The 20,161-nt window shown below is 38.8% G+C and overlaps 1 protein-coding gene across 4 annotated transcripts in view; it reads right to left on the reverse strand.

Moving 5' to 3' along the window:
- Window positions 1-20,161, reverse strand: part of NTNG1 (netrin G1) — a 329,267-nt gene that overhangs the window by 34,850 nt on the left and 274,256 nt on the right. The window contains exon 7 of one of the 4 annotated variants that reach the window (XM_014780097.2): window positions 18,723-18,857. The exons of the other annotated variants lie outside the window; for them this stretch is intronic. Within the exon in view, the coding sequence (XP_014635583.1) occupies window positions 18,723-18,857 (135 nt within the window). The remainder of the gene's footprint in view (window positions 1-18,722; window positions 18,858-20,161) is intronic. 4 annotated transcript variants of the gene reach the window in all.

A 20,161-nucleotide genomic window follows, 5' to 3' on the forward strand; every position in this document is an offset into this window, starting at 1 on the left:
ATGACTATACGTTGGTGTGAGCTGGCGAGGAAGAGAGCTGGGTTTGAGCCTCATTCTTTTCTCTTCTAATTTTGTGACCTTAGACAATTCATTTCATCTCTTCATCTCTTACTTTCCTCTTCTGTAAAATGCAGAAAGTGATATCTTTTATTATAGGGATGTTGTGAAGATTAAATAAGATGATGCAAAGGGCTTGCCAGGATGATGATGTTGGAATAAGATGAACTCTTTTGTGATATATGATCCAGTGACTAAATAACAGCTGGCAGCTGTTTCCTTCTTTGGGGTATTAACTTGTGAAGTGACATAGGGTCTACTAATTGGGCCACAGTTTGATGTCTGTTTATTTGAATTTTTGACAGGCTTGAGGAATTGGTCAGAAAATATTTTCATGACTAGTTTGGGAGATTTTTTTGGTGTGAAAAGACACATGATTTTTGGCTTGAATTGCATCCTTTGAATGACAGCCCATTCTTTCTGTTAACATCCCAGTCCTACGTGAATATGTAGGTGCTACGTCTCAACAGTGTTGGTATGTAGAGCAGGGCCTCTCCTCTGTATGCATCTAAGTATCGACCTTGTGAGCTGGGAATCCGAGAGTATCACTTGCTTGTTCTAAGTGTGCATGGGTGGACTAGTTGTTGATTCTGAGAAATAAATTCGCTGCACATAGAGGGCAGTGAATAAACATTTGCTCCTATTGGTAGATGATAAAGTGATAGTGAGAGAGAGTTGGTAACCTTTGTCAGTTGATGCTTGTTTTTATCCAGAAGGCTCTTTCTCCGTTGCGTGGTGGTGTTTGTGCTCATGAACACTCCTATTAATGAGTACTGAGTTTTGTTTCCATCTCACTGAAAGCAAACTGATCCTGTAGTTGGGCTGTGGTCCAAGACTAGAACACTGGGAGATCCTATTACCCTCCTAGCTCTCAAGGAGGATTGAGCTTAAAGTGGGTCTATTTTGGACCCATCGCTATGAATTTGTGTGGCATATGGGGCAAGGAGTCAGATGTGTATCTTGGTTTCACAACAGCTCTATTGCCTACTAGTTGTTTGTTTTGAACAAAGACTCTCTGAGCCTCAGTTTCCTCATCTGCAAAATGGATATACTAGCACTTCCTTTCAGGATTATTATGGAGAATAAATGAAATAATATATGTGAAATGTCCAAGCATGCTTATGGCACATGACATGTTTATTATTGAAATATTTTTAATGCAATTTAATTTATAAAGTGATTATAAAATGGATGCATTTATTTGTAAGACTCCAGCATATTTGCCTATATGGTATTCATCTTTCCTGTCTATTAAAGGCCTGGCAGTTTGAAAAGAGAGACAAAGTCAGCAGGAAAATCTTCAGTACATTGGAGGAAAAGAATTCGACTTATGCAGGACTGAAGAGATCACCTGGGGGTTTTAGTCATGATCACTAGTTGTATTTTCAAACACATTCTTCAGTGAGTAATGCGTACTCTTGTAGTCAGAAACTAGGTACCTGCTGTGGGAAAGAAAATATCCCCAGTGAACTCCTGTCTTCTCTTGAAAAGAAATGTGTTGGCAGTGTCCTTTTTGACTGTCAGTTTCTAGATGAAGCTTTAGACAGAATCCATGCTCTAAAGGAATGTTATTTTCTGTACTAAGGTTAAATTTGGAGCTAGGAACCAGTAGTATCTTGCCTTCTTGATTAAAGAGAAATAAAAGACTACCTTTACCTTCAGATTTATTAACAAACTTGAAGTTGCCTGTGCTGCTGTACAAAATAATAAAATTCTAACTTGAAATTGGACACGAGAGAACTCTTTCTTCTACTACACAAATGGCTAATGCTGACTGTTGTTTTGAGACACTAAACTACTGGCAGGAAAATGAGCCACAGTGAAAGGAAGCTCCATCCTCTCTGTCAGAGGACCCAGAGGGAAATGTTCCAGAATCCTGAGCAAGACTGGGGGACTCAGGCACTCCCCAGATCTTAGTCACCTCCCTCAGACAAGGGGAGCAGATCTATAATGTCAGATACCTTCTGAGTATAGGAAGGACTTTCAACTCCTTATCTTTCCTATGCTTCATCACTTATTGAATTTCAGAACATCAGGGAATTCATATTAAGGTCTCTGTCCACCACCAGAGACTTCCCACATTCCCCTGATGGCTTCTGGACACACATAATTAATTGTCGTGTCAAATATTGCTTAAAAACGAACATTTATGATTGGGATCTCCACTTACAAGTTTAATGACTCATTGACAGTTGCAAATCCTTTCAAGCTCTTCATCAAGGTTCTCTGTTACCTACTGTTTTTTGCTTATAATAGAGCAATACCAATAACCGTGATCATTTATAGAGCTTGTGATGCCCCAGGAATTGTGCTCAGTAGTTTATAGCATTTCATTTAATTCCCTAACAGCTCTACGAGATGGAATCATCTCTTTTTTAGAGAATTGAAATCTTAGGTTAGAGAGGTTATATAATTTGCTCCACAAGACACCGAGGAAGAGGCAGAGCCAGGATTCTACCACTATACAAGAGAGAGCTACTCAGCTAGAGTAGAGATAGAATAGTTTCCAGTTTCCTTTACAACCAGAGCCATTAGGAGGACCCTAAGTACTCTGGACAGGAAACTTGTGTTTCACTCTATGATTTTACGTGCTTTATTCCAATATTTCTAATTTTGGTAACCTCTTTGAGGACACAGACTGTACTAAACATTTCCTTTTCTTGTTTAACTTATCATGGTTCAGAATTCATAGCAAATGGTCAACAAATGTTTGGTTATTTATTAATGTATCCCTCAACCCAGGGTCTCTCCTCCTGCCATGCTCCTTCAAAGTAATACTTCTCATACCATTTCTCTCTCCTCTGATGATTCTTCACTCAATATGTAGTTGCAATGACTAGGACATTCATGTTAAAACATAAAGTAATGCGCCAATATAGTGCGTAGAGGGACAGCACATTTCAAATGCATGGACTAAACTAAGATTGGCTGACCCTGACAATAAGTCCCTTGTAAGCCTGCTGCTAGTGACAGTCACACCTCCCTCAAACTCTCCTTACCCTTTGGAGGTTATGTTTCCTTCTCATTTTCACATTTTGTAGTGACATTGTTAGGGCTGTACAAGTATTAACTTATCCTCTGTTCCTCAATGCCTGTTGGTTCACTATAAAAATTAAGCCTTACTTCTTCAAGGGTAGTATGACTTGTGGTTAAATTGTGACTCATATTATTTTATTTATTTATTTATTTTGCTGAGGAAGATTCGCTCTGAGCCAACATCTGTGCCCATCTTCCTCTATTTTGTAAGTGGGATGCTGCCACAGCATGGCTTGATGAGCGGTGCGTCGGTCCATGCCCAGGATTTGAACCTGTGAACCCCAGGCTGCTGAAGCAGAACAAGTGAACTTAACCACTACACCACCAGGCTGGCCCCTCATGTTATTTTTTTAAATCTTCTGCAGAAATAAACCACCTTATTCCTTTCAAAGTAAGAGTCTCAGTTTGTGTATCTTTTTAGTATAAGGAGTGAAATCTTAAATTTGCTGAAAAATCATGCCTAGCATAAACTAGCTAAGATTAGCCAAATAACAACCCTGTGGAAAGTCTCCTGAGGAATTCTAAAAAAAAAAAAAGAAGGAGCTGGAGCTGAATACATTTCTGTCTGACATACAAATCCCTAAGGGTGTCAATAGTCACTAAGTTGAAAACTGTCTGTTATCCAGTTGGTCTGATGGTGACTCGATTGATTGTAACTGTCCAATCGTCATTCCTGAGAAATTGGCTTATGTCCAAGGGTGGCTTTTGGCTTGTTAAGGGGTCACCATAATCCAAGAGCTGGCTAGTAGGCAGGCATTTTAGTATTACAGGGTAATTTCCAGGATTTAGGATGATCCTAAAATTGAATAAGAAGGGCTGCTGAGGTTAGGGTGAATTTAATGGATAAAAGTTTATTGTAAAGGCTTTATTTCCCTGTTTGGAAGCTGCTAAACAAAAGGCACTGATTTTAGATGAAATCTCAACTAAAATTTTGCATTTACAGATGGCAATTACACAAATACAGATGAAATAACCACAAAATGTGACACAATAAGTATGAAATCTCATTCATTTTTTAACCTTTTTTTCCGGAAGCAGCCATGACTATCATAGCTTTCATTGTATCATGTCATTTGTAACTTGCTTGCTTTCTTAAATTTGTTGATCTAATCTCCACTATTTTCAACGAAATTTTGATGGCAAGTATCATCATTTATAGTTTTATTATCTCACTGTATGCTGTTACAGTGTGACAGAAACTGGGTTAAATATCATTATATTATTGAATCTGCACAGACAGTCAGTGAGGTGGGTCCAATTCTTATTTTCATTTTACACGAGCAAATCGAGGCTACATAAGGGTAACTCACAGTACAGGACTGTAACTGTTACACGCTAAATATTTGATTGAGTCTAAGGATTTAGGCACATTACCCTAGGTTGCAAATATCATATTTTGTTTCATTATCTTTAAATTTCTGTCATTGCCCATAATGTTCTTACTCCTTTGTCCCAATTTTAAAAATTAACAGGTATTAATGTATTTTAATAATTCCATTCACTTTTAAAAATATAAACTGAAGGTAAATATAATTTTTTGAAGAAAGAGGATAAAGCTATTAGGAATAAAGCAGCCCTATTTTTATCTTTATATACTTGCTTTCTCTCTGTCTTAGAAATATTTTATCAAGGCAAGCGTGCAATGAGGAAGCAGATTTTAAAAAATGCTAATTGGGAACCTGGTAAAATATATTTCAGAGTAATGCTAATCATGTGTGTCAAGATAAAGGAAATTAAGGTGGCTTAAGTTTTCAGTTTTCTTCAGAAAAATCAATTATAAAGCAGTTATGCTGCTGAAACGAAACAATAAATCCCTGGATTTAGTTAATAAAATAGGCCTCCACTTTTGAAGGTTTGTTTTTTCAACCAACAGAAGAAACCCATAGCATTGATTTTTGAGAAAGAAGGGGCTGTTTTCATCAGGCATCTTTAAATCCAGACGTAGTCTTGATTTTAGCCTGTTTGGATCAGAAATCTCTTGCCATCTAGGGAATACCTCTTTATTAAGCTGCCCATGGACTACAGCGCTCCTGGCATTAGCTGCAGGCCCTCTTACCTCAAACTCTTGCCTGCCACTCTAGGGGTGGCAAACTGCAGTCCAGTTTGCATCTCACTTGGGGTTCAGAATATCCTGAGTCAAATTTATGGCCGGATTAAATCTCTCTTGATGATGTATAATTACTGAAAATTGAGTCCTCAATTCTGCCTGCTATTGCCATTGTCTAGGGAGTTTTGTAAAATACAGATGCCTGGGCCTGCCCCCAGAGAATCACACTTAAGTACGCTGGAGTTGGGCCAGCGATAACTATTTCATTTCAATCTCAATTAACCTCTATATAGTCAGTGAGATGTTCACTGTCTTGTCACCCTCTGGTTTTGGACGGTTAGAATCTTGCTGTCATTCTTTCCCTTTTGTTCTCATAAAACCAATGACATAAAGGTTAAAGCCACAGAGAAAGAAAGTTTTTCAACAAGTGCAGTTCTGCTCATCGCTTTTCAAATGAGCAATTAATAATTCATAACAATTAACTGAGTTATGAGTTTCTCTTTCAATACGTTTCCAAACATGAATAGATTAAATGGTAATTGCCATCAAATTTTATGTTCTATTTCATATGCCCAATAAAATTTTATCTTGTGGAACTTACTTTGTATTTTCTTTTGATATATTCATAACCAAATTCAATATACTATATTAAAATATTTATTATTAACCTATCAAATATTAACCACTTTTAAATTATATGGATTAAAGAAAATAAATAGGCTACCTGTTTAAGTTTTCATGATTCTTCTTATTTTAATATGATTTGGATTTATAGAATACATGCTGGTAAAAACTGATGACATGAGATACTATATGAGTTCCTGCCCCTTATATAAATTTTTCCAAGGCATATGCATGCCATTGATTTCCCAGCCACCATTATTCTATGAACACTGAGTTATTAAAACAAACAAACAAAAAACTTGGGCTTTGAAGTTGGCCTCTCCTAGATAAAAATCCACATTTACTGTCTTATCCTCTGATTCTCAAACTTTAATGCGAATATGAATCACCTGGAGATCTTGTTAAAATGCAGACTATTAAGTCTGGAATGGGGCCTGATATTCTGCATTTCTAATAAATTCCCAAGTGAGGCTGATGCTACTGGTTGAAGGATCACACTTTTAAGTTGCAAGGATCTAGATGACCATGTGTGGGTTACTTAGCGTCTCTGAGCCTCAGTTCATTTTTCTGTATGGGATTTTATGTAGATTCAACAAGGCAGTGTAATGATTTGGTATAGTCCCTGGCACATGATGAGCACTTAATAGTGGCCACTGTCATCACTATTAAATGCAATAAGGAGAGCCTCTTAAAGCTCTAAACAATTTTAAAGATTGAACAATTTTAATCTATGACTTAAAATAAGTGATAAACTAGAATATCTCTAAGACTCCATCTCAGATATAAGATTTTAAGGTTATAGGTCAGAGCAGAGATTCCTAAGACCAGAAAAGTGAGCTAGGAAAGGGATTCTGGAAGTTGGTCTTCTCAGATTCCAACAAGAGTGAGGTGCTGTCAGATTTGAGACCCCTTTTGAACTGCCAGCCTTCAGAGGACAGGGATCACATTTTATTTATCTTTTGGTGCTAAAATTGTTTAGCACAATTCCTGGCGCATAGTAGGAATTTAATATTTTTTAAACATATGAGAGTATGAATACATGAATGAGTAAATGAGTGAATGAATGATTGCATGAACAAGTGAATGAATCAGGCAACCCTATAGCCAGCCCAGTTTGCCGGGAGGAGAGATCAAAGGATTTAGCAAGACTCTGTTAAGAAACCCTTCTATCACCTTGGTTAAATTGAATTTAACAATCAAAGATAAAATGAAGGGCTTGGTTTTCCTATAGAGTATGGTATGATCTGATCTCATTTGTTGTATATGAACATATTGAACATGATTGATTTAATCATGTTTTATGAGATGGGCCTATCAATAGGTGAAGCACAGACTCCTCCATCCCAAGACTCTGGAAAATCTTTAGTAAAATTGTGACTTTAGACATCTCAAGGCCTGATATAATCATATAGAATTCATATATTATGTCTATAAGTAGTTAAGCATCCTTGGTACAAAATCAGCAACTTTAATTTTTATTTTAATTAGAAAGAACAGGGGTGTGATATCTCAGGAAAGGCGTCATAATACATCCAAATCTCTTCCATGTGGGCACTAATAAAAGCTGGGTCAGCAAAATCATGGAAAATGCAGTGACTGTCACCTCTGACATTACATTACTAATAAACTGCCAAATTATTCTGGTAATAAGCCCTCATGTAAACTCTCAAACTGTCTTTTTGCACCCAAATCCATGTGAACAATGTGGTTGTCCATTTTATTGATTTTCATGGTAAAGAATACACATTAACATAAGACTAAGTCCATAGGGTCAATAATACTAGTTAAAAAGGCTAAATGTGATTATTAAAAATAATTCCATCCGGGGCCGGCCCTGTGGCATAGCGGTTAAGTGCGCGCGCTCTGCTGCTGGCGGCCCGGGTTCGGATCCCGGGCGCGCACCAATACACTGCTTGTTAGGCCATGCTGTGGCAGCGTCCCATATAAAGTGGAGGAAGATAGGCACAGATGTTAGCCCAGGGCCAGTCTTCCTCAGCAAAAAGAGGAGGATTGGCATGGATGTTAGCACAGGGCTGATCTTCCTTACACACACACACACACACAAAAATTCCATCAATATTTCATTATTTTTGAAGTGTTTTATCTCTGAGACATATGCCCATTTCCCCAAAAGAGTTGTAGCTTGCAAAAAATAACTGCTATACAGAATATTAATCCTACACTTTTGCAGAATATGGGAAGGAATATTGTTAAAATTACATCTCAGCAATTGTTTCTGTTTTAAAATATCCAGCGATGTCTGGATGATCTTGACTGCTAACTGCGAGGAGGAGTCGGGGATTGAGGTTGGACACAGAACAGATGAACTGTGTGTGGGTCTGAATTTCTGTATGTGCCTGTTTTAGATGAAATCCAACTTTATTGGAATTTACATCAGGATAATCAATTGCTCTGTTTTTATGCATGCTTCTTTTCACCTTGCAGCAATGGATAACTGAAGGTTGACTATAATATTTAAAAACAGGAAACTTAACAAAGAGCGATGAAAAGCATATAGCACTTAAATAGATATAGGTCATGACATTATTCTATGCCTGTAGGTAGAGCCACATGATCCAGAATGTCCTGGGTTCAGTAGACTCAGTCACCTTCAAAGGAGCATTGGGACAGAAAAGGCAGGGGAGGTTCAGAGCACTGGCATGCATTTTATTCAGAACAATCACCTCTGATATCAAGGTCTATGGTAAAAAAAAAATTCTCAACAGGTTCTGTATGTATTTTTTTTCCTGTGCCCTTGGTGTCACAGCCGATATTATTACTGTAATTCTCCCTCCAAGGTGAGGAGTTGTTCCTGCAGAATGATTCCTCACACCAACATGAGCAATCTTGATTGTCTTATGGCCACCCTGACTTCTCTTTCATTAGTTGCTGATTGTACTAAATTGATGCTAAATTGACTTGGCTGGCTCGTAAGCCTTTAAACAGTTGGCACCAACTGTGACTGTGATCTCGTCCTGGAAATTATATGGTCCAAGCCTTCATGTTTCTGGAAATCCTAACATTTTTCTTAAGGTCAAATAGGGCGTGGTAAATATGAATCAGATACCCAAATCAAAACGGAGGACACACTTTAATGAAATGTATGGTTTTGGTTTTTTTTTTTTTAATGTTCTTTTCTGCCTCCTGCTTCATATTCTCTCCATTTTATTTAACAGGTCCCCTGTTTCCTCATTTCTAACTACTGTGTGAGTTTGGAATAAATCAAGCTATGGTCTGCAGGCCAAATCCAGCCCACCTCCTTTTTCCATGGCCTATGAAGTAAGAGTGGTTTTTACATTTTTAAGTGATTGAAACAAAATCAAAAGAAGAATAATATATCACGGCATGTGAAAATTATATGAAATTCAAATTTCAATGTCCATAAATAAAATTTTATTGGAACATGGACACATTCATTCATTTAAGCGTCATCTATGCCTGATTTGGGGCTACAACAGCAGAGTTGAGAAGTTGCAACAGAGATCGTACAGCCTAGGAAGCCTAAAATAATTACTATCTGGCCCCAAACAGAAAAAGTTTGTGGATCCCTGGAATAAGTCACCAAAGCCTCTGTCTCCATCAGCAAAGTAAAAACAACAAAATCCTATATAAAAAAAAAAAGATAAAATCCTATAAAATGCCACAGCAAACTCAATTAACAATAAATATTCACTAATAACTGGCTTGCCACTTATCAGGTGTTTGAGTTGGGGGAATTACCTTCTTTAAATCTCTGTTCTGCCGCTTATAAAATGAGGAAAATAATCTTATCTCCCTTGTAGAATGAGACAATACATACATGTTGTTGACACAAAGTATGCAATAAATAACAATAATTTTTATTATTTTAAAATAATTATTATTATTTTATGAATAATACCGGTCCATATGCAGACAGGTCAGACCACTGTGAGATTTCAGGATCGTAGAATTTCAGACCAAAATGAGCCTTAGAACATCCAAGCCCTCTCTAGCATTTCAAAGGAGATGACGCACAGAGGAGGCCGAGGTGGTTGGGCAAACATTCCTTGGGGAGGTGGTAGCAGGTGGTAGCAGTGACCCCCAGAATCAAGATCCCTGACTTCACTGTGTTAGAATTTAATTATCAGGAACCCTCCCATTCTGGTCTATCTGTGGCTCTTCTACCCCAGAATTCTGTTCTGATGGTCGCTGAGGACTGGCCCTTCGCTTAAATGTCAATTTTTCTCCTACAAGTTTCAAGTGGGGTGGCCCTTTTTCAATTGGGCTGATTTTCATACTTAGACATTATCTGTATATATGCAGCTCTAGAAGATTTTTGATTCTCTCTCTCTCTCTTTCACACACACACACACGCACACACAGTCACCCACTCACATCCACTCACACACATACATTCACTAGTGTGTAAAGAGTGGCTCAAGGTGAAACTCTGTGTACTGTCTAAACGAAGGAAAGAACATCATCTATTGTATTTCTCCTTGGCCTCCTGATCATCTTAGGAGGGCTGCTTTTATTCTGGGCTAGTAGCAGATAAAATTGTGCCTGCATTTCTCTGTGACCTTTGGCATTTCACACAACTTGCACTGTTAAACTTGGATGGTTCTATGGATTGGCAAGTAAATATGGAAAGTCGCCCATCCAGGTCTGAGCTGAGGCCCCTCTCTGGGCCGAGCATAGGATAGCTCAGTAAGACAAAGTGTAGAATGTCAGAAGTAGCCTGTAACGGCTGTTAGTATGTCCACTATCTGTATTTATCCTATGCCAAGCTTCAGCAATTCAAGAGCCTCAGGTTTTGAATGTATTTAGGATATGATCCTACTGGGAAGGGCATTCTGAACAACTTTCTCCTTTCAAGTTGCTCAATCAGGCTTTGCCTCTTATGGTTGCTCCAAATAGAACCATTAGTGGTGTGAAGAGTTAAAGCACTTTCCATGGCATAAGTGTAAGCCTGATCCCTCTGCTTATGGGTGGCATCAGGTCCCTGAGGTACTAGAGGTCAGTGGGCTTTTTCTATCAATTCCAAGTTAAAATTATGTTAAGAATGAAGGGAAAACAGGACTGGAACTGGAAAGCAATGGCTGTTAGCATGGCTGAACGGTGTGGCCTCGTCCTGCTGAGTCAGGAGAAATTTCACAACTGGGAGCAACCCTGGGGTTTGCTCTGCTAGCTGACAAAATGAGACTTTTCCCCCCAGGAGGACTACCTGGCATATCTGTAATGCCTACAAATTGCCACTTTCTATCTTCTGTCTTCCTAATATTTTCCTTTTTAAATTACCTCTGGGAGGCTCCTACTGGTTCTGTTCAAAGAGCACTTCCTTCCCACCCTTAGGAGTTGAACAACAGTAACATCAAGTGCCCTCCCAAGTATTTATTTTTCATCACTGTTATGTATGTAGTGCTCAGCAATGGAAATGAGACTGGTGTTCAAGTTGCTAGCAAGGAAATTAAAAACTTGGATTCAGCGATGCCATTCATTTTTAGCAATACAGTTATAAGAGCCAAATGAGTGAAATCACATGTCTAGGACTGCAAATGCTCTGACGCATCACAGACACCCTTGTTTAAGTGACATGCTGCCTGTCAATAGATCAACATGTGAGGTCAACTGGTGAAATGTGAACAGGATGTTTTAATGTAACATAGCAAATAGCAGGAGACTGCAACTACAAGCAATTGAAAAATTACAAGTTAGGCTCAAGGTATTTGTCCAAGGAGGTATAATCTTCATCTCAGAGAAGCAAATGGAAGCATCATCTTAATGATCACAAGTTGTCAGGCCTGTAGAAGCCTCCTGAATTATAGTAGCAGAAAAGCTATGATGTGAACCAATTAATCTCTAAAAAAAAAAAAGGAGTTATTTAAGTTTGAAGTCTGACTCTTGGAAACCAGAAGTGAGGACTGAGAACATAGCTAGTGAGAAGTACAAGTCTATCTTTTGGTAAAGAGACATTAGAGTATAGAGGACAGCTGAGTGGCCAAATTGTGATTCTGAATACAAACTGAGCTGGGTATCTCACTTCCCTTTGCCCCAAGGACTTGGTCTGAAAGTCAGAGCTAGAAAGTTGGAGAGGCCCCAGAGGTCTTTTCACTTGACTTCTCAGTCAAGCAGAAACTCTCCAGAAAGCATCACTGATAGGAGCCCGTTCAGTTTCTGTTTGAACTTTTCCAGAGTCTGGGGATTTATCATTACCCAAGGTACCCTACTGGGTATATTCAGACAGCTGGAGAGAATAATTGTTGACAAATGCTAAGCTGAAACCCACCTCCCTTCTTTTACCCAGGTTCCTATTCTGTCTTCCTGAATCAAGTCCACTTGTTACATAATAGCCCTCCAAACACTGGTCAAGACCTGTAACATGTCAAATCATATGCTTACCAACATGCTTCAACTCTTTCATATGAAAACCCCTTCATCAAAGCCAGGACTCTCCTACATCACTGTCTACTGAATTAAAATTTTGTTTCTGAGGACAGGACTCTTGATGTGGGCAGCTCAGGGCATGTTTCAGGGGGACAATCACCTCCTTTGGTCTTTGTTCAGCCTGACGTTGTGTTAGTTTCCCCATCACTCATGATATCCTGTTGTCTTGAATTGAGCTTGAATGTAAGCTAAGATCTCCACATCTTTGTCGCTTGAACAACAGTTAACACAGCTCCACACCATTCTGCATTTTTGTAATTTTGTTTTTTTAGCCTTAATTTACAGCCCAGTGTCTAGTATATACTAGAGACTAAATAAATGTTCATTAAAATCTCATGAGAAATCCTTGTATAGCACTGTTGGTTATTTTAGAAGTCTCCCATTTTTTCTAGCTAGTCTATTGGAAACAATTTGTGCTTTTATTTTAAAAAATCAATGTGTGTGTATGAGTGTATGTGTGTTTGTGTTTTAAAGAGGGTGTGAGATCTTACCTTTTTTCCTCCAAGAATATTTTGAATTTTTCTTAAGGTTTGGGACAATACTTCTTTTAAAGGTTTTTAATAGCATTTCCTCTCTTATGTGACACTGCCATCTCCATACTACTGGTAAGTGGTACTAGTAGTTCCTTGACTGCTTCTTCCACTCTTTTGAGTGAAGAAATTCTCATCAATGCAAGTCAACAATTCGCAGGCACATCTTTTAGCAGGTATCTTGATCTTTGAATTCCCCCGTTTTGGAAGATTATAGAGCATTTAGATTTCCTAATCTGGCTTTGGACAAAAATATGTATCCTCTAAATGGTTGTGTGGTCTACAGTATACTCTCACAATACCTTTTCTATAAGATCTTTGATCTTGACTGAAAAATATTTCGATGTCTCTACTTTCTAATTCACAAAGCATGTCTATACCTTCTGGACATAGATTGCTCCTTTATAATCCTATTAAGTATTTCTTTTGAATAAGTTTTACCCTTGCATATCTTTATTCCAAGCATGAGTTACATTCTGTCTCCATGGTACCTGCTTATCCTTGGCATTAAAAGTTGACATTCTTAATGATTATTGTGGTAGGCAGTCTCCCCAAAGATGTCTACATTCTAATCCCTGGAACCTGTTTCTTTATGTGGCAAAAGGGACTTTGCAGATGTGATTAAATTAAGGACCCTGAGATGGAGAGATTATCCCGGATTATCTGTATGTGCCCAATCTAATCAAATGGTCTCCACTAAGTCTCCACTTAAAAGTGGAGACTGTGTCCGGTCTGTGGTCAGAAAAAGATGTGGTTATGGAAGAAAGACACAGAAAAATGGAAAGTTCCTGGCTTTGAAGGTGGAGGGAGGGGGTCATGAGCAAAGGAAGGCAGGTGGTTTCTAGAAGCTAGAAAAGGCAAGAAAACAGATTCTCCCCTATACCCCTCCAAAAGGGAACGCAGCCCTGCCAACACCTTAATCTTAGCCCAATGAGACCCTTGTTGGATTTCTAACCACATAACTGTGAGACAATGAATTTGTGTTGTTTTGAGCCACTGAGTTTGTGGTAATTTTCTACAGCAGCAGTAGAAAATGAATATTTATTCATTTATTCAATGCGTAGTTACTGTGCACTCTCTGGGCAGGGATACATCCAAGCCATGGAATTTTGCCCCCCAAACTTTCTCTTATTTTTGTCCTGAGAATAGCTGTTGTCTTTTTTTAACTTTGTGGTTTGCCACAGTGTCTGGTTTTACAGTTTTATAAGGGTATTTTCACTTTATTCCTCTCAAATTTAATTAAAAATCTTCTTGATCAGGCCATTGAGCTTCCTACTAAGCACAGTTTTCCTGTTCTTGGTATCCCTTCCAAGAACCCATATTCTAATATTGGAAACCATGGTCCAGCAACTGAATCTCAGCCTTGCCCTTGCTATGTATGCTTAGGTCTTGATTTCCTACATGCTCTATTATCTTCCAAAATCATAACATTTAACTATGTCACCCAATCTTTTGACTTTAACCCAAATATATAACCCAGACTATAGGTTCTTCTGAAAGCACCATTAGTATTCATATAAATTAGGTAAAAATGGGGGACAATTGGTGGCTTTAATGAACATTACGTGATATTCCATTGTATCTCATACATCCTCCAGGAAGACAACACATCTCCTCATCACCCTCACTGGTTCTACGTGTGGCTATTCCCATTCCATTTGCCAAACCAAAAAAAAAGTCACAAACCTCCCCTACATCCAGTGTCCTCGGTGCTGGTAACAAATGTTTCATTTCTTCCCAATACATGTTAACCCTCCATATTTTATGTGAAGCATGAATGTTACTCCCTCTTGAGAAGGTTCAGCTTTATTCTCTGGGATATGGCTTGTTTCTCTTTGATTTCAAAGGGGTACATTAAAAAAAAATCTTCCCTTTTCTCTTCAATGTCTCATTCTTCTATTGGTCATCTCAACACTAATTTTGATTCTGCCCGACCTCCTTGAAATCTTTCTATTTCTGCTTTCTTTCCTGAATTCTGTGTTCCCTGCTGCCTAAGGACCATTCATTCTGATGGTTTTCAAGTGTTTTACCTTTTGTGTCAGAAAGACCAGCTTACATTTATGGATCACACAATTAGTGGCCTCCTCAGGCAGAAAGTTCACTGATGAGCCTGGAGTTCTTCATTTCCCCCAGTTGAAGCCACACAGTTGCTTTTTGGGGTCAGCTTTGCTTCAGTCTCTTGAATCAGTGTTGTCTCTAATCAAGGGCTTTTTAGAAGCCTTAGGTCAACAGTTTGATACTTCAATAGTGGCCAATCTTGCCGTACTTTCTGCACTATCACTATACAATAAGTTTTGAACATGGATTCTTGCCTAATTCTTTGAAACATCAACATGTGCTTGGAATTAAGTAATAATTGACTAGTTACTATGTACTATGAGGTCCACATTCATTATTTTCCTTGAATCTTCACAATTACCATATGTGTTAGGTCCCAGTATTAGCCCATTTTTAGATGAAAAACTAGACTTAGAGAGTCCAAGTGATTTCTTCTCAATCTTGCAGGTAGTAGGGGGTGGAGATGGGATTCAAACCCAGGTCTGTATGACTCCAGAGCCTAAGTGTGTACTCACTAGGTTCCACTCATAGGATGTAAGCAATAGTGTCAGTAACCAGATTCCTGTCTTTATTTTCTGTTCCCAAATCCAAGTCCTTTTGGACTTCAGTTTCGCATTGCTCCTTTTGACAGTCCTTGGCGGGACTGGAGCTCTGTGTCTGGATCCCTTGGACTCAGTCCTGACACCTATTACAGCCCCTCCCTAGAAATCTCTACCTAAACGCCTGCTTACTCCCTGCTCATTGCTGCCAAGTCACCGCTAGCCCTCTCTACCACTGATTTTCTTCCTAGCATCCATTTCTTGTTGCCAGGCTAATATCACTGCCACTGATAATGTGGCCAATCCAAGGATGGGTTCAATTCAGGGCAAGCAGAGTGGGGTTGGGGGGCGCGTGGAGAGGAGAAAGAGAAAAAGAGAGATTGACTCAAGGGGCATTTTTTTAGTGAATTCATGTGTGTGTGGACACAGGAGGGATATGATAAATATTTATCAACCTACAAGCACCAACTAATTAGAATGGATACCTACTATAATACTGGAGCAGGTGCTGGAGGCACCCTGCTAGGACAGGTATCTGTCCTAACCTGTCTGTTAGTTGCTAGATCATGGGGGCATTTTAAGAGATCCCAGGGAAAGGCACTTAGGGATCTTCATGCAGTAGCCATTTACCAACTGACAGAAGAATTTCTGTATTTTAACACAGAATGTCAGCCCTGAATGGGCGGGTCTGAAGGAAGGAGAGAAGATTTTAGAGTGAGATAAAACTACTGTGTGCTCAAAGGTGTATTTGAAATACATTAAATTCATATAGCAAATTCAGTCTCATTCTGTTCCAGTCCTTCCTTTAAAGAGCAGCCAGAATAACCTTTCTAAAACAAAATCTAAGACTTTCATTCCTCTGCTTAAAACCGTATGATGGATACCATATCTCCTCAGTATGATGGTTCCCACGTCTCTTCCCTGAGGAGATGAACTCCTTAGCTTGGTGTTCAAGATATCACATGATCTGGTCTCTGGTTGCTTTTTCAACATCTTCCCTCCCTCCACACACACACACACACACACATACACACCCCTTATCCCTTAGTCATATCAAAACTATTTGACATTTCTGGAACATAGTGTGTTAGCTCATACACCTTTGCCCAAGAAGTTCCATCCTGGAAAGCTCCTACTAATCCTTCAGTACTCAACCAAATGGGGGAAGCCTCCCTGGGAAGCCTTACTCCCCATCTGGGCTTCACTAAAAGCATGTACATAGCTTTTCCTTAGTTCTGATTACTTCTTGCATAATTGTCGGGTTGTAGGTCAGCCCCTCACTCCAGATTGTGAACTCTGGGCCCAAATGTCCACAGCAGCTCTGTCTCTTCATCCTTGTTGCCTCTACTATTAGCTCAATGCCTAATTCATAGTAGGTACTCAAGAAATACTCAAGAGAATAAAGCATTTACTCCCATAATCTCACTGATCCACATACGAAGTCTGTGAGGTGCTGGAGCTGAGGCACAGAGGGTTTTGTATATCACACAGCCACACTTAAATCCTGTCTTCTAATTCCAGAAGGAAAAATTTGGTGACATTTTTTATAATACTCCAATAATTAATACAGAAAAATTGAGTTAGGCTCCTTTTGGGATGCATTTCCCCTAAGGCTACATTAATGTATTTTCCTCTCCAATGTCTTTCCCTGATTATACTCCAGGAACCCATGCATTAGGTCCTATTGCATCAGGAAGTTTATATGAGACTTTCTGTTTAAGAAGTATGTCTTAATTACAAAGTCTCTTTACAAAGTCGTTGTCCCTTGAGTCTTGGGGCTGGTTTCAGCCCTTCCTCTGTCTGTCCCTCCTTCTCTCCTCTTGACTGTTGGCCTTCTCTGGGCCTCTTTAGTCAGATGTTCCAGGACTGATGACTGTCCTCTGAGTCCAGGCTCCTTACATGGTCCCTGGGATCCACCAACTCATTCAGGCCCTTAAGGTTCTTTCTAGAAACATAAGTCAAGTAGGACTTTTAAACTATGGCTTTATCCAGAGCTTACAGGCAGGTATGCTGCCTGAGTTCTGACTATTTGACTGTCCTCCATAGATGCTCACCCTCCAGCTCCTGGATCCCATCCTAACCTTGGCCTGCTCAGTGCCAAATATCTCATCCTATCACCACAGTTCATTGCTGTCCATGGCATTAGTATGGCAGTAAATTTCACTTTGGCTTTACATTATGTAGACGTGTAGCTTCCAGATAACTATAAATTCCACAAGTAGCAGGTAAAATATTCTGTACAGCCCTGGTAGAAATTGGCTTTAGACAGTTCCTGCATGCTGACATTTTTTCAAGTGAAAAGTAAGCAGAAAAACCTCTAGAGCTGTGCTGTCCAATATGGTAGACATATGTGGCTATTAAGCCTTGCAATATGGCAAGTCCTAATTGAGATGTTCTGTAAGTATAAAACACACATCTGATTTCATAGACAGTATGAAAAGATGTAAAATACATCCTTGATAATTTTGATGTTAATTATATGTTGATATCATAATATTTTAGATATTTTGGGCAAATTAGTTGTTAAAATTAATTTTTTCTCTACATTTTTACGTTTTTAATGTGGATAACAAAACACTTAAAGTTACACATGTGGCTTGCACAATTTTCTGTTGGATTGCCCTGCTCTAGAGGATTTGCCTGGTGGCTCTTTAATATTAGTAAGCTGACTGTGTATAGATAAACCTGAAAGTTAGTGCGGAATTAAAAAGCAGAAAAGGTTATGAATGACAGAAGGAAGCTGCTGCTCAGATTTTTAAATTTCTGTTCCCTGAACACACCGACATGCCACGTGCCTTGACAAGCTTTTAAGAAGGTCTGATAATCCTCAGAGAAATGAGGCTGAACCAAATGACATTCGTCTAAGGCTCGCTGCATGTGCCTAACCTCTGAGGCTTAAAATCAATATTGATTTTCATCCTTTATTTTACCCTGGCATTTAAATATCCCTTAGATTTATTACCTTTAGGTTTTTGGTTAAGATTCAGTGATGGGTATGATAGCAAGGGTGGTAATAAGTTATGTAGATATCACTTAATTTATGAACTCTGGAGCTCCAGGGTAGCTTTCAGTTCAAGAAATATATTAACCACGTACACATCACCCTTCATTCTGCGGTGAAGATTTCCAAGCTGGGTCCCCACTGTGCCACTAAATTTATGGTCTGGCCAGGTACACGGATCTGCGTACAATATTTCAATATAAGTTGCTCCAGCCATCAGAGGGGACGAAGATGGGCTTCAAAGAAGCCAGCTGGACAGCTGATGGATTGCTCTATCTCCTATACGTAGGCTGGGGCATTAAGTAGCTTTTAAAGCTTGTTAGCAGTTTGGATCTTTTTCTGCTCTGAGAAGCTGCACGCACTGGCCCAGACAAGCAGAATCAGCCATGCTCAGCAGGCAGAGGGCAGCTCCCAGAGTTACTTACGTTGACAGCCGTAGTGCCAGGAATTTCCCGGCAGACACTCATCACACTTAGGCCCTGTCGTTCCAGTCTTACACTCACAAAATCCTGAGCCATTACAACGATCATGGACTGAGCCCAAAGGGTTACAATAACACTCTGTAGAAACAAGACAACACACAGGCTGGAGACAAGTCCGCATGGCTTATAGCTTATCAACACAGGAGCATCACTTACACAAACGCATCACTTACTTAAAGAAAGATGTCCACTAATGAAATGCTTTGGCAAATACGGCTATTTCAGGTCCATTTATTTATTTGCTCAGCCTTCCATGATATCATTTTATGATATGAGAGGAAATCAACTGAAAACTTCCAAGGAAATAAGGCATCATGCTCTTCACTGCTAACAGAGCATAATGGAGATTCCATTTGTTAGGAGATTTTTAGATGGTTTAATGAACACCATGAGAAGTTTGTATATCAAGGATAAATCAATATGCCATCAGTGTAAAATGTTTTAAATTATTCAAATGGGCTGATCTGTTACACTCAATATTTGAGAACTGCTGAACATTTTTAAAGTGCAATATGAATGTACTTTGTTCACTCAAAGGCAGTTTTACTTTATGATTTGGGAGAGCACCTTAACTTATTTATATATATACTATTTTGTGATGAGCCTTTAGATAGTGTATATACTAGGCACGTTAGTACAGCTTTTATGCAGCCTAGATTAACAGTCATGAAAGAAAAATAAATTTTGTAATCCTAAGTAAATTTCAATTTGAGACATATTTTTCATTATAATGTCTGCTGGCAGGACAATACAACTTCATGTAATAAAAAGTAAATAGAATATTTTCTTGACTCCTCACACATTCTTATACAGGATATTTTTCTTCTGAAGCTCTATTTTGCTTAAAGGCTGAACCAGAAAAGGGAGTTTCCTAGGCTTCCACTTGCTCAAAAGGTAACAACAGCTAGTTTGCAGCTTTTGGAATCTGTGGGCCAAAGTTTCTTTCTTTGTCACCCCACTACATATTCTTGGGCAAGTTATGTTGCCACTCTGTCACTCAGCTTCCTTTGTTTAAAAATGGTCCCATTGAGAGCTTTTCTTGTTAAAAAAAACATATAAAATCATACCAACCAACCAAGAGAAGCCCTGAGAACTTGAGTTTAATATCATCAAGTTGAGCATTTTAGATTGGCAATGGAGATGCAGGGTTTAATGTAATAGAGTGGTTCAGAGTTTTGACTCTGTTTTCGTCATAGGGACTAATTAGACAATTTCTTCAAAAAAATTAGAATTATGTATTTCATGTTGATTAGGTCATTTTTTTGAGTGCAGCAATCTTATGGTAAAACCATTTATAAAACTAATAGTGAAATATGTAGGTAAAAATAAAACTAGATAAACTCTAAAATGCTCACTTCTTACCTGGTTTGGTTTGTACTTAA

Source organism: Ceratotherium simum, chromosome 2 (assembly GCF_057802395.1).
Source record: "Ceratotherium simum simum isolate JZ-2026a chromosome 2, ASM5780239v1, whole genome shotgun sequence".
NCBI classification, from domain to species: Eukaryota; Metazoa; Chordata; class Mammalia; order Perissodactyla; family Rhinocerotidae; genus Ceratotherium; species Ceratotherium simum.